At 39.5% G+C, this 18794-nt stretch overlaps 1 protein-coding gene across 2 annotated transcripts in view; it reads right to left on the minus strand.

The window, feature by feature from the left end:
* PRKCA (protein kinase C alpha) overlaps positions 1-18794 on the minus strand; it is a 137260-nt gene that overhangs the window by 36893 nt on the left and 81573 nt on the right. For both annotated transcript variants that reach the window (XM_051635262.1, XM_051635263.1), the window contains exons 4-8: positions 13405-13516; positions 12562-12690; positions 3881-4037; positions 3656-3790; positions 2833-2929 (exon numbers count right to left, since the gene is read on the minus strand). In XM_051635262.1, the coding sequence (XP_051491222.1) occupies positions 2833-2929; positions 3656-3790; positions 3881-4037; positions 12562-12690; positions 13405-13516 (630 nt within the window). The remainder of the gene's footprint in view (positions 1-2832; positions 2930-3655; positions 3791-3880; positions 4038-12561; positions 12691-13404; positions 13517-18794) is intronic.

Below are 18794 nucleotides of genomic sequence, written 5' to 3' on the forward strand. Positions count from 1 at the left end.
TTAAAACTCCTGGGCACAAGTCAGGTGTTAAATTTTCTGTTGGGTTAGACCTGGCAGAATGGGCCACAGGGAAACTTCTTCTCATGACAAATAGTTTTTACTGTTCAGTTGCAAATATAAGTGAAGAGAATGTCTGAATCGATTATTTATTTATTATTTTTATTGTTCTATATTTATTTTATTGTAGATTTACATTGAATAAATGACTTAAAGAATCTATGTTAGAAGGTCCAGAAAGTAAAGCATCAAACTGGTGAGATTTGTGTGATTAATAATGACAGAAATGTCTTAATATTTATTTACTTTTTAAGACAAGAAACTGGTTTTGGAAATTCCAAACTTATTGCTTCTTTGGTCTTTTATGCCCTGAGAATAGTCTTATTCTTTCTTAACATTAAGCAACTAAGAAACTCTCATCCTGATGTTTCTCTATTGTTGCATGGCTTGCTTTGTAATCACTCTTTCCTCTGATTACCACCATCATTCATCTTAAGCATTTGATATTAGTAATGTAATACTTTAGAAGAAATTGTTGTAATCTTGTAAGCAAAATTAAGTCACTGTAGCTTGTAAGTAAACCCACTACCACAAATGTAGACTTGATTAGCAAGTACTCTGAAGTTACTATTTTCTATAAGCTGATAAATGAGGAGATGCCCAGTAGGACCTCTCAGTCTATCTACATTTTTAACCTTCCTGACAAACACACTCCCCTAGCAAAATGGCAGTCAAGATTTGCATCTTCTCCCTGTAAGGTTTCAAAGCTGATTTCAGAACAGTGGAAATATTATTTAGATGATGTCATTAAATCACAAATAGCAGCCTACTTCTCAGTGCTATCTACTTGCTTCTTAGTATAGGGCACCTAAAATAAAATGAGTATGTCAGCCAAGATCTAAATGAGAAGAAAAATAACATAAAAAGATTACCAGTGTCAGCACCACTTACGTGCCAGATCAGAATAGCTAATAAGCTAAATACCACCATTCAGACATCTGTGCTGTTATTTTTTATGTGTCATCACAGTAATTCCCCTTGAAACATTACTTGGAGGGTGCTGCTTCCCGGCCCCTTCTCACAGAGGTAAAGTTTGAGAGAGTTGATGCCAAAGGAGCACCCACAAGGTACCTCCAGAGCAGGGAAAGCCTCAAATACCCTGGGCTGGAGCTGAACTAATTAGAGTTTGAGACAGACTGTTTCTGAGGCAGAGCTGACCCTTGTGAAGCTGCCATTTTTGGAACCCAGCCCAGAAGCTTCACTCAATGCAGCCTCTCAGGATTTCCAGTCCACTTCATTGCAGGACACAGACAAACCCTGACTGTTCATTCTGCAACCAACACATTTACAGTGGGCTTAACAAAAATCCTGAGATACTGCAAATTCAATATGCAAAAATGCAGCATATAATACCTGACATTTTTAAATAGACAATTTTAGTCATTGTGCTGTGTCTGCCCTGAGAAAAGCTAGGTAGATTTCTGTAGCTATATCACCAACATACTCATATCCATTAAATTTCAGGCTCTGTATTTTGTGCAGAGAGATGTAAGGAGTAAAAACAACTACTTGTGAAGCTATTCTTTCTAGAGGATAAAAAATAACTATGATCCTGAATAGAAAATGACCTAGTGCAGCAATATAAAATCCCACTGGTCAGATCACAATTATAAGGAAAGGAAAATGGAATGGAGGTTCAAATGCTTCCCAAATGTGTAACAAAAATCACAGCTCATGCTGCAGACAAAAGTATGGTAGCTGATCCAAATGTGTTCAGAAGAAATCGATGCACATTTTCTTTTTCTTTCTTGAAACTTGACCAAGTACTGGTTTTCCTCAATTTCTTGGGTTAACCCATCTTTTATAATAACAATGTAGAATTCTGCTTGATGGTGAACATAAAAAATTGCCATTTCAGGTTGAAAGCAACAGGTGTGTTTGTTTATGCACAACAGGTACATTAATTACTTTCAGGATAAAGAGTTAAACTTGTAAACGTTCAACCTGAAAAACAAGAAAACAAAACTGTGTGTTGGAATAATCCCAGCTCAATATTGTGTGTGCAGATGGGAAGAGTGGTCAAGGCAGAGGAGCTGAATCCAGTACAGCAAAACACCTCCCAGACTAAACCATACCTCTCCTGTGGCTGGGTTTAGTGGCCAGCAAGCATTTGGCTGCAAGATCAGCTGCAGTTCCCAGAAGAGACAGGGCTGCTGCCCCAGTCTGCTCCCTGAGGAACAGCCCTTTGCACAGCACAGTCAGACCATGCCTGCCACCCCTCACCACTCCAGGGGGCACCACAGAAGGCAGGAAGACTGCAGGAAGCATCCCTTTTCTTCACCATTTCTTCTCTGAACATCACCAGCAATACCTCTCACCCTTAAAAACTTCCACGCCCATGTTAAAGACACTAGAGTTTCAGGCTACAACCCTCTACAAAGGGTTCAAAAAAGTCAAACATTCTAAGTATTGAAATAATATTGTTTCTCAGAATTTCATTTGTCAAATAATGGAGACACTAGTGATATTGGCTTTCAGATTTTGCTGTAAGTATTAAAATACATTGAAATTGTTACATATACTTGACATAAAATATTTTAAAATACCAAGTTAGAAGTGTCATAGCAGAGAAGCTGAACTGAAAAATGATACCACAGCTGAATGCAGCCATTTGGTCTGATCTTCAAGAAACCTCAAGACTCATGTTGCTGTCACAGGCAACAGAAATAGTAGCACTTTCATATATATATTTGTACAGGTTTGAGGGTTTTCTTTGGTATTAAATTGAAAAATGTATGCAACCTGCACTTGCACTCATTTGTGTTTGAATCTCACCTCAAACTTCTGCCGCAGCTCTGCGTTTCCATCTTCATCAGCATCTGGAATTGGAACATTATAATATTCACCTTCTTCTTGATTCAGCAGCTTGTACCTGTGGAAGGTTTGAGGAAAAAAATGGTGACTCTACAGTTGTATTGACTTAGTAGTTTGTGTGTGGTTTGTATCAATGTCATGGGTATGTAAAGAACTGCTTTCAAAGATCTAAAGCAAACTCAGAAACAGAATGTGTTTCACCTAAAATGAGATCTTTAATCCCAAACTATCTGCCAAGGCAGTATAAAGGACAAGGAAATTATTTCCACCCATCCTGTGCTATGATGGGAGACATGAACCCTGAAGAACCTTTGGCTCCAGTGCTTCTATACAAGTCTGTGATGGAATGTGCTTTTTGAGATGATGTGATGAGTTCTCCCCCTGGCTTGAGAGACAATAAGATGGCGTTTTATAAAATCAGTTCCCATGTACTTTGAATTTGCAGAGCTATATATAACTGGATACACTTAGTAATGAATCTATCATATTTGAGATAAAAATAAAATTCGTATCATAAGACTCTGTACACAGAATTGAGATTGCAGCAAGCAGCTCCTGGCTCCAGCAGAAGTTGCATGAACACCACAAAAGAAAAGCATTCCTTTTATTATCCCCCTTTGTTATATCCAGCCTACTTTTCCTAGGTTCAGTTGCATTTTCAGTGAATTTAGAGCCCAAGATTCAGTGAAAAGCTCCAAAAAAAGGAGATTTATACTAAAACAAAATACTGGTTTTAATTTTTTTGTGAGCTAGCCTCTCCTTCTCTCTCTTCAGAAACTCTTACCATCCACTGGCTGGCATTTTCATAAGCTCTGACACCCCAAAGGAAAGAGATCCCATGAAATCATTTCTGGTAGTTCTATCCCAGTCCCAGACCTCCACAGATAATCGTCGATCTTTGTCCGTGGGCTTTAATTTACTGAAAAGGAGAGAAATAAAGGAGTTTTCAGTGCCAACCAAATGATTCAATACATACAAAGATACCACATGAAAAGGTGTGAAAACTCACAAGGTGAACGACTCGTTCCAGTCTGGATTCAGAGTAGAACGGATGGTTTTTGTTTTTTGTTTACTTTCATTCTTGGGATCAGGGATGAGCTTCAGTTTAACATAAGGATCTGAAAGTCCATTTGGATCCATGGGAATTAGGTTCTTTGCTTCTCGCACTGTCAACATAAAACATAGTAATTTGTAGAGAATTACAAATTACCATTTAGAAAGCAATACTATGTCAAAGCAGACTTGTTGAAACATGTCAAAAAATAAAACAAATAAGACATGAAACCCACTTGTCAGACTCAGCATGGAAGAAGCTACTTGCTGTAAAGAAAGGTTGCACTTAGTGAGATTTCTAAGAATAAAAGCTAGAGAGAAATGACAGGAGAGAAGAGCAATTCACAAATGACACGCAGCTTCCAGGCAGCTCTTTCCCTGCAATGGGATGATCAAATATCCAAATCCATCACTATAAATTTTTAAGTGGGCAGCAATTCTTTGTGCTTACAGGACCATCAGCCAAATACTATGAGGGCAAAAGCCAGATGACAATAGATCCCAGCAGACAGGTGATCTGATACAGCCCCTCACTGGAAGGTATCTATCAAAAAACTTCCCTTGGTTTCATGGTTCAGTAGTTGTCAGATGGAATCACTGTGAGTATTATGTCATGACAGCCACCAAAGTAAAAGAGAAGACAAGTTTAACTTCAGCTTCACTAAAATGTTAATGTAGCTTCTATTTTTACAATGTCAAAAGAAGGTATAAAATGAGTTAACGCATCTTGTGTTGCTGTTGATCCCCAAAGACAGAGAGACAAGAAGATCCAGCGACCTGCACGGGGGCCCTTCCCCCAGGGCAGGCCAAAGGCATTGACTGGGGGCCCAAGGGTCAGACTGGCTGAGTTCCCCCAAGTTCATCAAGTCCAAGAGTGGGCTTGGTGCAGCAGTTCAGAAATCACTGCAAGGGAGTAGAATTCTCCAATGGATGAGGAAGGAGAGCACCTCCTCCCTCTTGTAGAGCACCTGCTTACTGCCCATGTCACATTTGTAAGATGTGTAAGGTTTTATTCTATGTTAATGGCATTCAGCCATCAGCTTCTGCTGAGCCTCAGAAGAGGAAGTGTCTCCTCCTCATGCTGTGAAACCCTGTTGCACCCCAACCAGTCATGCTGTGATGAACTGCAATGATGGAGCTGGAAATGGTGAATTGAGAGCTCGTAACTGGGCATCTGAAAACCTACGAGGAACAGTAATCCTCTGGGTTTGCTTTGGACAGAGAAGAGTTTTCATTTGGGATTCCTTTGTGGGATTCATATTTTAAGATTATAATTGTTTCTGGAAGGAAAATCTCCAGAAGCTTTGAGGGTGACACAGTTCCCAGGGTATAAAGAAAGGATGTTCAAGAGTGAGTCATTAGAGATTATCTGAGATTGTCAGAGCCCTCAGCTACTGCTTTAATAGCTTCAGCATTGGAAGGCATTTTTAAATTTATCTACCTAACTGGAGAAATGAAATCTGAAAGGAAATTTAGGAAAGATCAACCTCTAAGTCACCTAATACTTCTTGATGGAAAACATTTCCACAAAAATTTGAACTTTAGATTCACTTAAAAACTGAATCAGAGCTAATGCAAAAAAAAACCAACCCTCCCAAATTTGTCATGATCTCCAGCAGCAGATATTTACTGTTTGCTCAAGGCAATCTCTCCCTTTTTCCCCAGATTTATAAGGCATTTTCATATTGCAGCGAAAAATTGTAAGACCTTCCTAGGATTTCAACCTGTTATTTCCCAGCATGGAAGCTGAAAGGCATCCAAGCACCACGGATATTTTATAATGTGCTCTTTACTCTCATTATTTATAGAATAAGGAGAGGATGGTTTTTGAGCAACAGTCAAATGACTTGGAAATCAGCTGCAGTACATCTTTTCAAAATGTCCTTTGTTCTCCATTTAGAAATGAAGGCAGGGCTGTGGGGGCTGGCAGCTCTGCACCTCTGCTGCTGGGAGACAGAAAGGGATGGACAATGAATGGAAAGCCCAGGACAGGTGCTGCTGGGCTTTACTTCAGGCCAGTGAGATGAAAGCTTCTGGTGTCGACAATAACCCCCTTGCAACATGGCACTGGAGGGGATTTACAAGCCCTGTAATGGTTCTGATCCCCTTCCTGTACACCAGGTAAATCCACAAGTTGATGTAACTTGCTCTAGGCTGATATTTCACACCACGGAGAGAGTTTTAGTGCTCATAATGGTGTGTTCCCCATGGTGCAGCTGCTAATGGTGCTCTAGTGCAGATCTGCTATTCAGCTCTTGTGTCATTAGACTCAAGCTGTAGAGGGGACATTTGTTTGGAGGGGAAAAAAGCAGCCACTGCCACAGAAAACATATAATTCCGAAAGTTTGATCTGCTCTGCTTGTTTAAGGAGGGAGCAATAGAAGTGGTAGAACAAGTTGGAAGAGAGAAATACCAGCTATAACTAGAGCTTTATATCCAAGTAGCCGTAGAAAGGAGGCAGAGTACAGGAATGCAGGCTTCTGATTTGGAACACACTGGTTTATATGTCCAGATAATTCTCATGCAGAACAGATACCCTCCTGATGTAAATTAATTATTGAAATCAGATCATGCTGGAAAGGAATCACATTAACTTGAACCAACAGTTGATACTGATTATTTTTCTTAAATTTGTATTTTTAAAATGAGAGACAGAGAATGCTTATGAGCTTAAATTTTGAAATAAAATATAAATCTATTAAGTAACTATATTACTCAAATAATTGTACCAGAAAAAACAAAACAAAACCATGTTTTAAAAGAATAAAACAGAAACAAGAGTCTTTCTTGCAGAGCTTTCAGTCCAGAGAAATTGTCTCCACTCTCATTTCCTCTGAGTTTGCCATTTGAAGGTCTCCACACCCAACTGTCAGCTGGAAAACAATTCCTGTTTTCAAGCCATGAAAAAAAACAACCCACTCAACATTAAAATTGAGCACACTGAAAGTGATCTTCAAATACTTGTGAGAAAGAACATCAAGATGCAGTAACTTATTTTAGTTAAATATTTCCAATCCCAAAGAGACTAAGAACCAGGAGGTGAGCACAGGATGCAGTGACAGCCTTCAATGCAAATTGCTCTGCCTCTTTTCCCATTTTTGGTGTTATTTTGTTGTGGTTTTTTTTGGTCTTCTTGTGCATGGCACCTGCAACCACACTGCTGAGTTTGGCACACGAGACTTCTAGTGCTTCAAAATCCACTTTGAATTTTTATTTCTATTCTGTATTTTGGTATAAAGGAGGAGCAGAACTCTACATGTTCTACGGTTTCCCAGAATAATACACTAGGAAGTTTTTCATTAAAATTCCTTGGAAAAAATGACTTAATTTTAACATGGTATCTTGAGACTGATCCTTTATATTTAAATTCTACCTGGAGATGCTCAGTGTGAAATTTGAAGGAACTGGCTGGGTGGGTCTGGAGCCATTCTCTGAGGCTCAGCTCTGGAGAGCTCCCTGGAGAAAACTATCACTGATTAGTCTTGACAGATGCTGCCCAGCCTGGAAAGCAGCCCTGACAGCAGGAGGACCTGGCAGTGGGTATAAGACTTATTTCTTTTTTTTGCAGCAACCACAGAAAAAGTCCTCTAAATACAAGAGAAACAGAAGCTCACAGATGAACTGGGGAGGAAAGATGCAACATACACTAAATACAGGCTGTCAAAGAAGTCATTACTTCACTTCTTGCTTTAAGATATCTGGCCCATTTGTACTTTTGTACGCATAATTAGCACCTTTAGACATCTTTTTTCAAGTGATGTGGCACTTTGTTTCTTGAGGAAACAGCATGATGATACTTGTGCTAACTAGTGCCAGTAAAGAATTATCATCTAAGTGGTCCATCTCTTTAAGGGCTCCCTGTTTTTAATGAGATAGGTCAGGTTTCTGTAAGAGGGCAGACAGGAAGAGGTTTCCCCTCCCCACCAAAGGCAGTATCTCGTGTGTGGCTGAAACAGAAAAAGGTAAACTAAAAATAACTCCAAGAAAATAAATCAAGTTGCTGTGGCTGAATTCTGCTACAGCTGTAGTGATAGCAAGCAGCCTCATATTGCTTTATGGTTGTCAGATAATTAACCTCAGCACTCAACACTAGATGTTCCTCTAATTTATAGATGGCTGAAGTGAGATACAGTTCAACATCACCTGGAGAGTAACTTGGACAGAACCCTAGAATACTGCTTGCCAGTTTCCTGCCATAACTATTAAGCACAATAAGCACCTGTGTACTGAGCAAACCAGCAGGTACAAGTTAAATTTCCTAACATTTTGTCCAGATCAACCTTTTGATGGGGACTGAGAAAGCAAACAGATTAAAGGAGAGCAAAGAGAAACATATACTGAAGCTTCTAACAAATCCAACCTTGCCCAGGTTTTCCTTCTTAAAAACAGAAAGAGGTGTCTATTTGTCATAAGGAAAAGGTGTTGCATTGTCCTCCTCATGCTTAACGAATAATATTAAATGTGTCTTCAGCAGCAAATGCAGACTACCTGATGGCTGTGCTTAGATGTCCTCTGGCTGCACTTAGAAACCAGCAGTTTCCCTCCAGAAACTGTGCCTGAAACTGGGACGCCCACTTTCCCAGGAATAGCACAAAGACAAGCAAATACAGAACTGGTTCTTAGGTATTGATACTTTAAATAAATATCTAAATAAGAGAGAGTGGGCTGGCAGAGAACAACTGACATTTTACGTAAAGAGAAGAAACTCAGGCAGAATTTTGAGGAATTCAAGAGAGCTGGTAAGAAAACTGGAACATTTTCCACAGGACTGTGTAGGTCAGAAGCTGCAAACCAGGTGCATTTATGGATTTATAATTTCTTGTGATACCAGCAAATACATTTAGTCAGGGGAATGAGTAAATATATGTTTCTGTCCCTATAACAAAGCTGAATTGTTAGCAGGAGGAGTTTACTCAGTTCCTTTCCCAGTGAGTCACAGCTACTTGTGAGAGAGAACCACATTTTTTGAGACATTAAAACTGCCTCCCAAATGCAACAAATTATTTGAGATCACTTTATAAGTATTGGGTACTAAAAGTTGGTCAAATGGCCAGAATATTGGTATATGTTCCCTTTTAAAATCAGTTGCAGATATTATGAGATCAATGCTAACGAAGACAGACACTAATGCTGACCTAGACAATAATAAATATAATGATTACAGTGTATGTGCTTTGGGGTCTTTTAAGGAATCAATTTTTATGATAATCTAAAATGTGCCAAAATTCTCCAGTTCATCTCTCAAGCTGGTTTGGGCAGAGGATCTTATAATATACAGTCCCCAGCAGGCAGGGTGACAAGACATTAATATGCAGTGCCATGGGGTGGCTCAGCATTCATACATTCATAAATAATTTGAAAAAACTATGGGGGAAGCACAGAACTCCTAGGGAGATTATTGCTGGAGAGCCTGTTATGTGTTCCCAGCCTCTGCAGAGAACACTGCCAGGTTTCCTCTTCTTTTAAGTAACAGCAGCATCACTGAAGAATAAAACCAGATTTTCTGTATTTTTTCAGCAAGAAAACAGCTCTTAAAAACTCTGAGAACTCTGAGCCGTGTGTGTATATATATTAATAACATTTATGTAACAGTAGGGTGCATTAGCTGCCAGGGAGTTGGTAACACCCTGCCTCTAAATTGGTGCCTGTGTGAGGAGGGCAGTTCCTCACCATCAGCTGCTGTCAGATCCAACCCCTATCCAACTGATAGGTCACAAATTTAGGATCCAAATAATGTGGCAGCTTTTTATATGTCAGTGCACCAGATGGGGTTATTTTCTCACAAAGGTTATTGTTTACATGCTACAAAAATAATTAAAAAATAAATAAAAACCCCTGTGATTCAACCACCTACAAACTCACTCAGAAGAACTCTGAATTATAAGATGGGTCAGGAAGTAAATATAAGAGTGACAAAACTTTTAAGGCACATCAGGAGGAAGAAAATTTAGTGCAAAAAGCACTAATTAAGAATAGCAACACCTGCTTTATTATGCCTCAAAGCAAAATCCCCATATCAGTTGAACCTATGGAAGGATCATGAATTCAGTGGTTTCAGAAAAAAAAGCAATTCAAGAATGTTCCTATAAAAATAAAAGTACCACACTGATTTACTGCAAGTGTAATAAATCTTTAATAACCAATGCAACTCTCAAGCTAGTAGCCATAAAATAAACCATTGATATAAGTATTGCAACACAAATGAGTGCTGAACGTGGCACATTGCCCAGCCCTGGGAAGATGGTGAAGAAGTTTTAGCAAAGTCTGCTAATCCAAAATCCCTGCTCTTCAGTGAAACTGCTGCAGAGTCTCTAATATTCTCATAGAAAGGACTGCACGTCTCCCTTTCCCAGCCAGACTGAAAATCTAGCCTAGTAAACTGGATTTAAGTATGTTTACATATAAAACTGAATCCTTCCCACCATTAGCTCAATTCAAACCCTGCCAAAGGACTTAGATATTTTAGAGGAGCTGTCTGAGCCACAGCCCAGCTCCATCTGGCAGGACCCTGCCTTGCCTCTTCCCTCAAATTCACTGGGAAAAAAACTCCAGCTTTTATGACAACATTTTCTCAGGAAAACACTTACTAAGCGTGTGTGTAACCGTGGCCTCTTTGGAAACAAAAGACACCACCAAACCCTCAAAACAATTATGCAGAAGTAAAGGCAAACTGCAAAGCAGTCAATGTGTCCCCTAAACGAGGGTATCTGGGCAGTGGTGGGGAAGCTGCTGTGTCCTCGAGGGGCTGTTCCATCTGCAGCCTGGAGGGCTGAGCTGCCCATGAAAGTTCTCTGCAAGGTGCCAACCAGAGTGGCATGTCTCCATTTAGCAGCACTAATGTTTTGCATGCAATTAAAGCTGGCTACAAAAGAATCAGCAGGAACTAATTAACAACAAAAACAGGATGCAGAGCAGAGATATTAAGGAATTCAGCTGAAGTTCAACACCAGCAGAGTAATTCCTCGGAAAAAGGTTTAGGGGAAGGCTCAAACCAAACAGCCAATCATTATTTCTCCTACTGTTCCTTAACCTTCTGGACATTTAATTCACCTCCCTTCCTGACCCTAAAGGCAGTGGTGTCATGCTTGGCAGTTCTGGGAACCCTACACCTCTAACAAAGGTTTTGTCAATCAATAGTTTAGAAGCAATTCCATACTGGGAGAAACGGAGCTCAACATCTTTGCATGGCATTATATGATTCAACTGACAACTGCTTATTTCCATTTCAGTTAAACACACACAAAAGGTCTCTGAAACTTCACCCCATCTGGGTCTAGTCTATCTAGTATTTTTTAATTGTATTTTTTAAAAAAAAACAACTTTCAGAGCTACTGTCATTTTTATTTAAAGACATTTTCTGAAAGCTTGGAAATGCTGACAAGCCTCAACCAAAACAACTTAGCAGCTCCTGAATTGTTATACACACAACAGGGTTATAGTAAACATTTTACTTGTCCAGAAACCTACTTCTGTGTGAGATGGAAACGTTTTATTTATAAACACAAAAGTAACAGCATTTGGCAAGTACACTCTCTTCAAAAAAACCAAACAGACTACGAAGAAAACCTACAAAATATCTGTAACAATTTCACCATATTAATATTTCAAAAAATACCTTGTCAAATAAAGGATAAATACCCACTTGTGTAATTGTTTCATAGTGCCCTGGTACCATAAAGAATTGTGACAAATAGTTTTTGTGCCCAAAAGGATTATAAACTTGCAGAATCATCCGAAAATATGTACCTGTTATTTGTCAAATGATTGTATCACAGCAGGAAGTTTCAGGCACATTTAAGAACCTTGCTGCAAAGCAGCCTAGAACAATGCAAATACTACATTTTGTCACTTGGATTATTTTCAGATTAGTTCTTTCTCATGGTGCAGTTACTGTGAGAACCTGCATCACCACCTGTGAGACACTTCAGTGCTTAGTGAAACCACTGTGCTGCTAATGACAGTCCCTTGGACAAGTTTTCCCCTCCTACATTGACAGGGAGCTGTTTGAGCCCTGAAGCTCAACTAAGTATCACTTGGGATCCCTTCTGATCCTTTCCAACTACACTTTTCCATTCCTCTCCCTGTCAATGCATTTTCCAAGGTTTGACAGGAGGATACGGAGGCGTTTGGGTTTAGACAGAAGAAAGCCATGAGTGAGTGCAGTGGTGATTTTTAATTGTTTTAATTTTATAACTCACCGAGAGTAACATTTGGGGTGGAATCCAAGCTGCCTTTGTTTATTAACTACTCTGAGATGCAGGAAACAGCTCCTCAGCTTGATGAAAGTTTAGAGTATGCCTTGTGCTCTGCAGATGATGGCCAGCTTCCTGCACAGCTAGCTATCCTACTGGGCTGCTTCCCACACACACACACACAAATGACATTACAGTGTTTTTCTAATTAATTTTCCTGACTTTTAAAAGCCATTAGACAGTTTTCATTTTTCTAACTATTTTAATGAATATCAGTTTACAGAGTTGCTTGGTTCAAGGACATGCTGAATGAAATCCTCACACCTGTGAAGCCAGTGACCCCCAGCACTGGCTCTGTTGCACAAAGCTTTGACCACAGTACATAAACCCACAGTGTATATTACACATATGTAAAACCCGCAAAATTCCAAAATTAGTTGTTCACCTGTTACTTCCAGTTTGTCTCCAGTGACTTCAGCTTTCAGATAAATCCTTCCTCTTTTCTCTGTGTGGTCCATGCCACAGAGGCTCGGGACATTTATTACACATTGCTTATGAACGTTCATATCACAGGCTGTGGATATAAAAATGGTTCAGACAGTGATGAGGAGCTAATAATATAATTACACTGCAATCACTGAGCAAAGTGAAAGTTAAGATTACAATGCTTAACCGTTGGCAAGACTTTCAGATTCCAGCTGCATGTTTTTCAACTGATGGTTCATGGCTGCTTTCCATCTTGCAATACATTTTGTAGACAGTGAATGGAACGGAATGGAAAATAAAATAATCTACTTCAGAAACCTAAATTAATGAAGTGAAAATGGAATAAAGACTTGCTGGGAATATGACTAAGACAGCACAGCATTTGTCTCAGCATTAGAAATGAAGGGTGTTAGGTTTAAATTGATGATTGGATTTCCTAGCAGGAGACTTCCAAGACAAATGAAATGCAAGGAGAATATTGGGCCTTGGCTACCAATCACATTGACATTTCAGTTTTTAACAGTGCATTCACCTGACCTGTCCAAACCTAGCTTTTCCTCAAAACTGTCATGGCAAATGCTCTTCAACCACATCAAACTCAATAAACCATGTTCCCACCAAGAAAGGTGATTCTAGTAGTATTTTATTAGAGTACTGAAATATCCACTTGAAATATAACAGTACCATAAATAGATGACATTTGAAATGGTATTTTCCACAGAAAAGAAATAAGAAGCTGCTACCCAGGGCTTACACTTACTTTCTAAAACACCCTTTGGTAACACAGAAAAAATTCACTTACTGTCACATTTCATCCCTTGGTGCAGAAGCCCATAAAGCAGGGACCCACAGTGGTCACAGAAGGTCGGGCTCCCATACGTGTGGATCTTAAATTTGTGTTTACTTCTGGGATCCTGGAGGGAAAAAACAGAAAAAGATTCTCCAGTCATAAAAGATAAGATGGATACACCTTTGTCGTGCTGTGTCAAACACCAAAACCTGTCCAGCTCTGCAACTTATGCTACAGAAGCCTATATTCAGTGTGTCCAGCCATGCCAGGCCCATCCCACACATGCCTAGACACAGAACCTCACACACACCAGACTCGGGCAGCCTGTTCCCAGCACTTCAATATTTAATATTTTCCTAGGCTGTACTCTGACAAGGGTTTGTGGTTGGTTTTTCTGTTTGTTTCGGTAAACATTCTCTGTATGATTTTTTTTGGTACTGATTCTAAGTTTTATCATGATTGTACAAACACTAGTTTTCACTGCTCAGATAGAAATTCTGTAGCATCCAGGGTGATGAGTAAAGGCTTTACGTTAAGAATTCTAATTGAGGCTATATCAATACTTCTGTTTGTTCTAGAGCTTGAGATATGAAATGCAAACTGCTAACAACCATCTTTCTTTTGTAAACATGGTTAACCTAAAGGGAATGATATCCAATGCATCTGTTTCATTATTTATTAAAGACACAGCCAGTGGGTCTTGTGGTGCAGGGTCATGGGAACATTGCTTTACTGCAGGGTTATCTGATGGAGCAACTCCCTATATGCCTTCCAAACAATGTAAAACATGTCTTCAAAGCTAATTCTTCCTCCATTTGTTTTGTTCAGAAGATGCAAGGGAACTTACTGCCTTGTAAACATACACTCAAACATTGCTTTGCTAAGCACATCTGTTGCTGAGAAGGACAAAGCTCACATCTCCAAAGAATGACACTAAACAAACAGATTTTTGAAGTTGTGTTTAACATCTGACAGAAGTGGTATTTATGAGTATATAGCAATGATATAGAGGGGAAAGAACTATGGGAAATTATTACAGTGAATGTCAACTAGATCCATCGAACCTGGATATTATACTGCAATTATATAACAAACCCTACCAAATATTTCCATTCCAATCAATGGCATCTACATGGTAATTAAGCATGGGGGTGTGAGTGGCTTAAAAATGTTGTGACTTTGTAACTACACTGCACTCAGTACAAAGCAGCACTTCAGCAGCCAGGGCTCGTGCACTCCTGTGTCCAACTGTATGCAACCACCAAACAGCAGCAAAGCCATTCTTATAAAACAATGAAGTAAAAGCAGTCACAGGGATAAATAAATCAGCTGGGATCAAACCTCCAAGTTGGCCCTGCAGGACTCAGTGTATATAATTTGAATAATCATTTGCTTTCTATAATAAATATTAGTTTTCTATCATTGTGTGAACTTGCCTACTTAATGATGATTAAAATGAACAATTCAATATTAACTGTTTTTTTTTTTTTTTTTAAAAAGCAGCAAAGAGGTTCTGACTATGATTAGTTATTATTCTATATGCACATACAAAAATATTTATTCCAGGCGGAGAATAAAAAAAAGACAACAACAGAAAACTGTACCAAAATTACTCCTGAAATGGAAACTTTGCATTTAGGAAATCTCTCTTTTAGAATGCCTTTAATAGAAGTAAATAGAAAAACCTCAAAAGTACTTAAAAGCTAACAAATAAGAGAGAGTACTCTTGCCACTATTTACTCCTACTTTGTTTCCATCCCATGTGTTTTTTTGTAAATTCAAGTACACAAAACACTATTTTGCAAGCAAGTCTGACAAAATAGAAAGAAAGTTACGAGATCTCTATATTCCCATCAGAGACTGGAAAACCTTTTTATATTATTTCATATATTAACACGGGTTTTGCATGCACTCAGAACTACCCTTGAATCTATAATTTACACCTTAAGTAACTATATTAGTAGTAATTACTGCACTGCCACTACTAATTATTTATATTATTAGCATCGATTAACACTTATTAGTTGTTAATACAGTTTAATACTTCCCAAGGTCAAATATGCATTAAGCAAACTATATGCACTACTGAGGAAATAACATCATCTCTAGACCTTTCAGCCAGAGGTTGACTACTGAGTTGGAGGTAAGTTCCTGTAAATTTTCTTCCAATTTCCTCTTTTAATCAATGTAAACTTTCAATAATTCCCCAAGCAGAGCTGGCAGTCATATTTCATAGTAAACACAGGGAGCCAAGCCAGGATGTGACAGATGAACTGCCAAATAATGGCTGCTATTTGCAAGAGAACTGAACTTTGCACTAAACTTGGCATAGATTAATTGTGAAACTCTGAAGGGAAACCCACTTCTGTTTCCAAGCTCCATCAGAACTATGAAGGGGGGAAGTGGCAATGGGAAAGCAGTGGGAAAGCACTTGTTAAGAAGTGGTGAATGATCTGCTCTATCAAAATTGTTTTAACGCTAAAAAGTCAATTCTTTGCTATCATTAAGACAATCCTCCATTTTTATAAGTACAACTGAATGCAATACAACATAATTCAATGGGAAAGTAAACTCTGGGCAACTGATACCACAGACATTTAAATATTTGCCTTTGAAAAGCCCTTAAATGGGCAGAAAACTGGCCAGTGCTTTGCCATTCTCCTGCAGTACAAGAGACTGGAGCTTCAGAGTCTGTGATGACACATGTGGGTGCAGCATCCCCATAAAGACCAACAGCAACTGGGCATCTACACCCCAGAGAGCACTGACAAAATCAAACTATTTTTCACTGGTCTCATAGGTGGGACATGCCCATGCAGACAAAGGCAGCCATAGACCTGCCCAGCCCAGGAGATCCGTGTTGGACAGACTTGCGCTACGGGGACCTGCTGAAAGAAAACCAAAAATGGAGCAGTAACCTTTACAAAAATAAATAAATGAGTCTGCAGGAGTGACTTGCCCAGCCAGCCAGCTCTGGCTGTGCTATAAGGGTTTGGGATTTGCTCGGAGGCCTGGGCAGGAGGCAGGAATGCTGCCGCACTCCAGCAGAGGGAAGCAGAAGAACACGGAGGCATCTCACCCAAACCCACCGCGTTTCAGCCTTTGCCCTGCCACTGAACTGGGCGATGCCCCCCTGCAGCAGTACTGCCTTCTTGCTTTGTTTAGCACAAATGGATCCATTTCCCTTATTGAACAGCAGTGGAAAGCACCCCCCTGTGAGAAATCATTCCACGTTTTTTCTGGGTGAAAGAGGGGGGAGTGCAATAAGGGAAAGCACACGGCCCACCAGCCACATGTCACCCCGCGCCTCACGCATCGCAGAGCGGCTCATGAGCATTATAGCTCTGAATTCTTTCTAAAAGCTCCCTTTTGATTAGAATTTTATTCCCCTTGATAGCAACACTGCACTGACTCTGTAATTTTGCACGCATCCAGTTATTACTTTGCCTTTAAGCATAAAATATACAAACCCCTCTTTGTGTGAAGGTGCTCCAAAGGAGCAGCACGTTATTGCTTGCTAAAAGCTTTTCCACAGTGTGTGACTTGATGACATCAATCACAGTGTCACCAGAACCCTGTATCTATAACCAAACCAGATCTATATTGTCTTTAATTTGGCATCTTCTAGATGTCACAGCTAGAACTGGAGAGATTTTTGGAAAGAATTTAAATCCACATCACTCAGCTCTGTCCGTGCCAGAGCCTGTGCTAGTGATCAGAATGGGGGGAAACACACACACATATTAAGAAGGAGTTAGGCAAGAAAGAAGATTAATTTTATTTTTTATAAACTGCCTATGATTGGTGAAAGGCTTCCACCCCCCCCCCCATATCTGAACTGCTGTTTTTGTGAGCATTAAGAAGCAGAAAATGCAAAATATATGAGTGTAAAAATATTTTGGGATAAACGGACAATTCTAGTTTTCACTACAAAAATAAAGAGTTCTGCAACAGGTGAACTGTAAGGTCCTAAGGTTGTACCAGGGCCTACAACAAAAAAGAACACTTTTGTGTTAATAAATGCAAACATACCCAGTTTTCCCTTTCCTACCTCCAAGACAGAACCACAAGACTGGTTTTCATCCCCAAACAAAAATATATTCACAAGTCCATAAAGCATAAATGAAAGCCTAGAATATCCCAAATGACTTCACTTAGACAAAAAAAAATACTTCCTGAACCTCAGTGACATAAATTGTCCTAATAGGAGTTTGAATTTCTATCAAAACCAGCAGGGGAGTCAGTACATTAAATACATGCAAAACCATATACAAATTCTTGTAAGAGATAAAAGATCTCTGCTCCTCTTTACCAAGAGACAAGCCCTGGAAGACTGGCAGGTCTGTTTTCCTCACATTAATACAGAACCTTTAAACATTTCTTACTGAGATAGAAACACTGAACTCCACACCTGTCTTTGTCCCCTTCCAAATACCTTTAAAGTAAGGATCACAAGGAATGCTGCTCTAACAGATCAATGAAACAGTTGCAATTTGTACCCCATTTATTGGACATCAAACAGCTTTAACTTCCCCAAGTGAATAAAACATATTTAAGAAGAACCAAGCATGTTTTTCTCTGCTTGGAGCCAAATCCTACATTCATCCCACACTGTCCTCAGGCAAACTTCCATTTCATTTACCAGAGTCTTCAAATTCCAGCATTTCTAAACGCCTTCCAAACAGTGACAATAACTAAGACTATTTGGATACCATGTCTGTCTGAGTGACTTTCATCTGTTTGCTGTTTATTTTCCTCTTGAGATAACAAAAACCTCAGCTGGTGACTTGCACAGCACCTTCATTGGTGAAAGCAGCTTCAACCTGGAAATGCTGCAGAGCCAAGGAGCCAGATGTTTCTACTGGAAATAACTTCCAGGGCTTAAAATATGGCTTGTATGATCAACTCTCAGAAGTGAGAAACAGCAAAAAGACACTGCTTAACTGGTCACCAGGTTTGCTTTTTTTCTGACCAAGAGAGACTCTGTACATGGGAAAGGGAAAGAAAAGAGAATCTGAGACTCTCATGGATGATTTAGTAAGATTATGAAGTCAGTGATATAAAGATCATATCACTTTTTATTACAAAATGCATAAATGCTTAAAGCTAATTTGATGCTTCCCTCTCAAAGCTGCATTGCAGAGAAGTTCTGTTGCCACCAGTAAAGGACAAGAGAAGACTTCTATTGCCTGAAGAGTAATGAAACCTACAACCTCACAGAGGGGCTGGGGCTGGCAGGGTCCTCTGGAGCCCACCAGATCCAACCCCTGGCTCAAAGCAGGGTCAGCTATAGATCAGTTGGGTTTTCCAGTGGTCGATGGGGTTACTGCTCCCCAGCTGCAAGATTTCACCGAGCTGCAAGTCTACCTGCCATGCATGCCAAAAAACCTCCCACAGCTTGA

Source organism: Apus apus, chromosome 17 (assembly GCF_020740795.1).
Source record: "Apus apus isolate bApuApu2 chromosome 17, bApuApu2.pri.cur, whole genome shotgun sequence".
Taxonomy (NCBI): Eukaryota; Metazoa; Chordata; class Aves; order Apodiformes; family Apodidae; genus Apus; species Apus apus.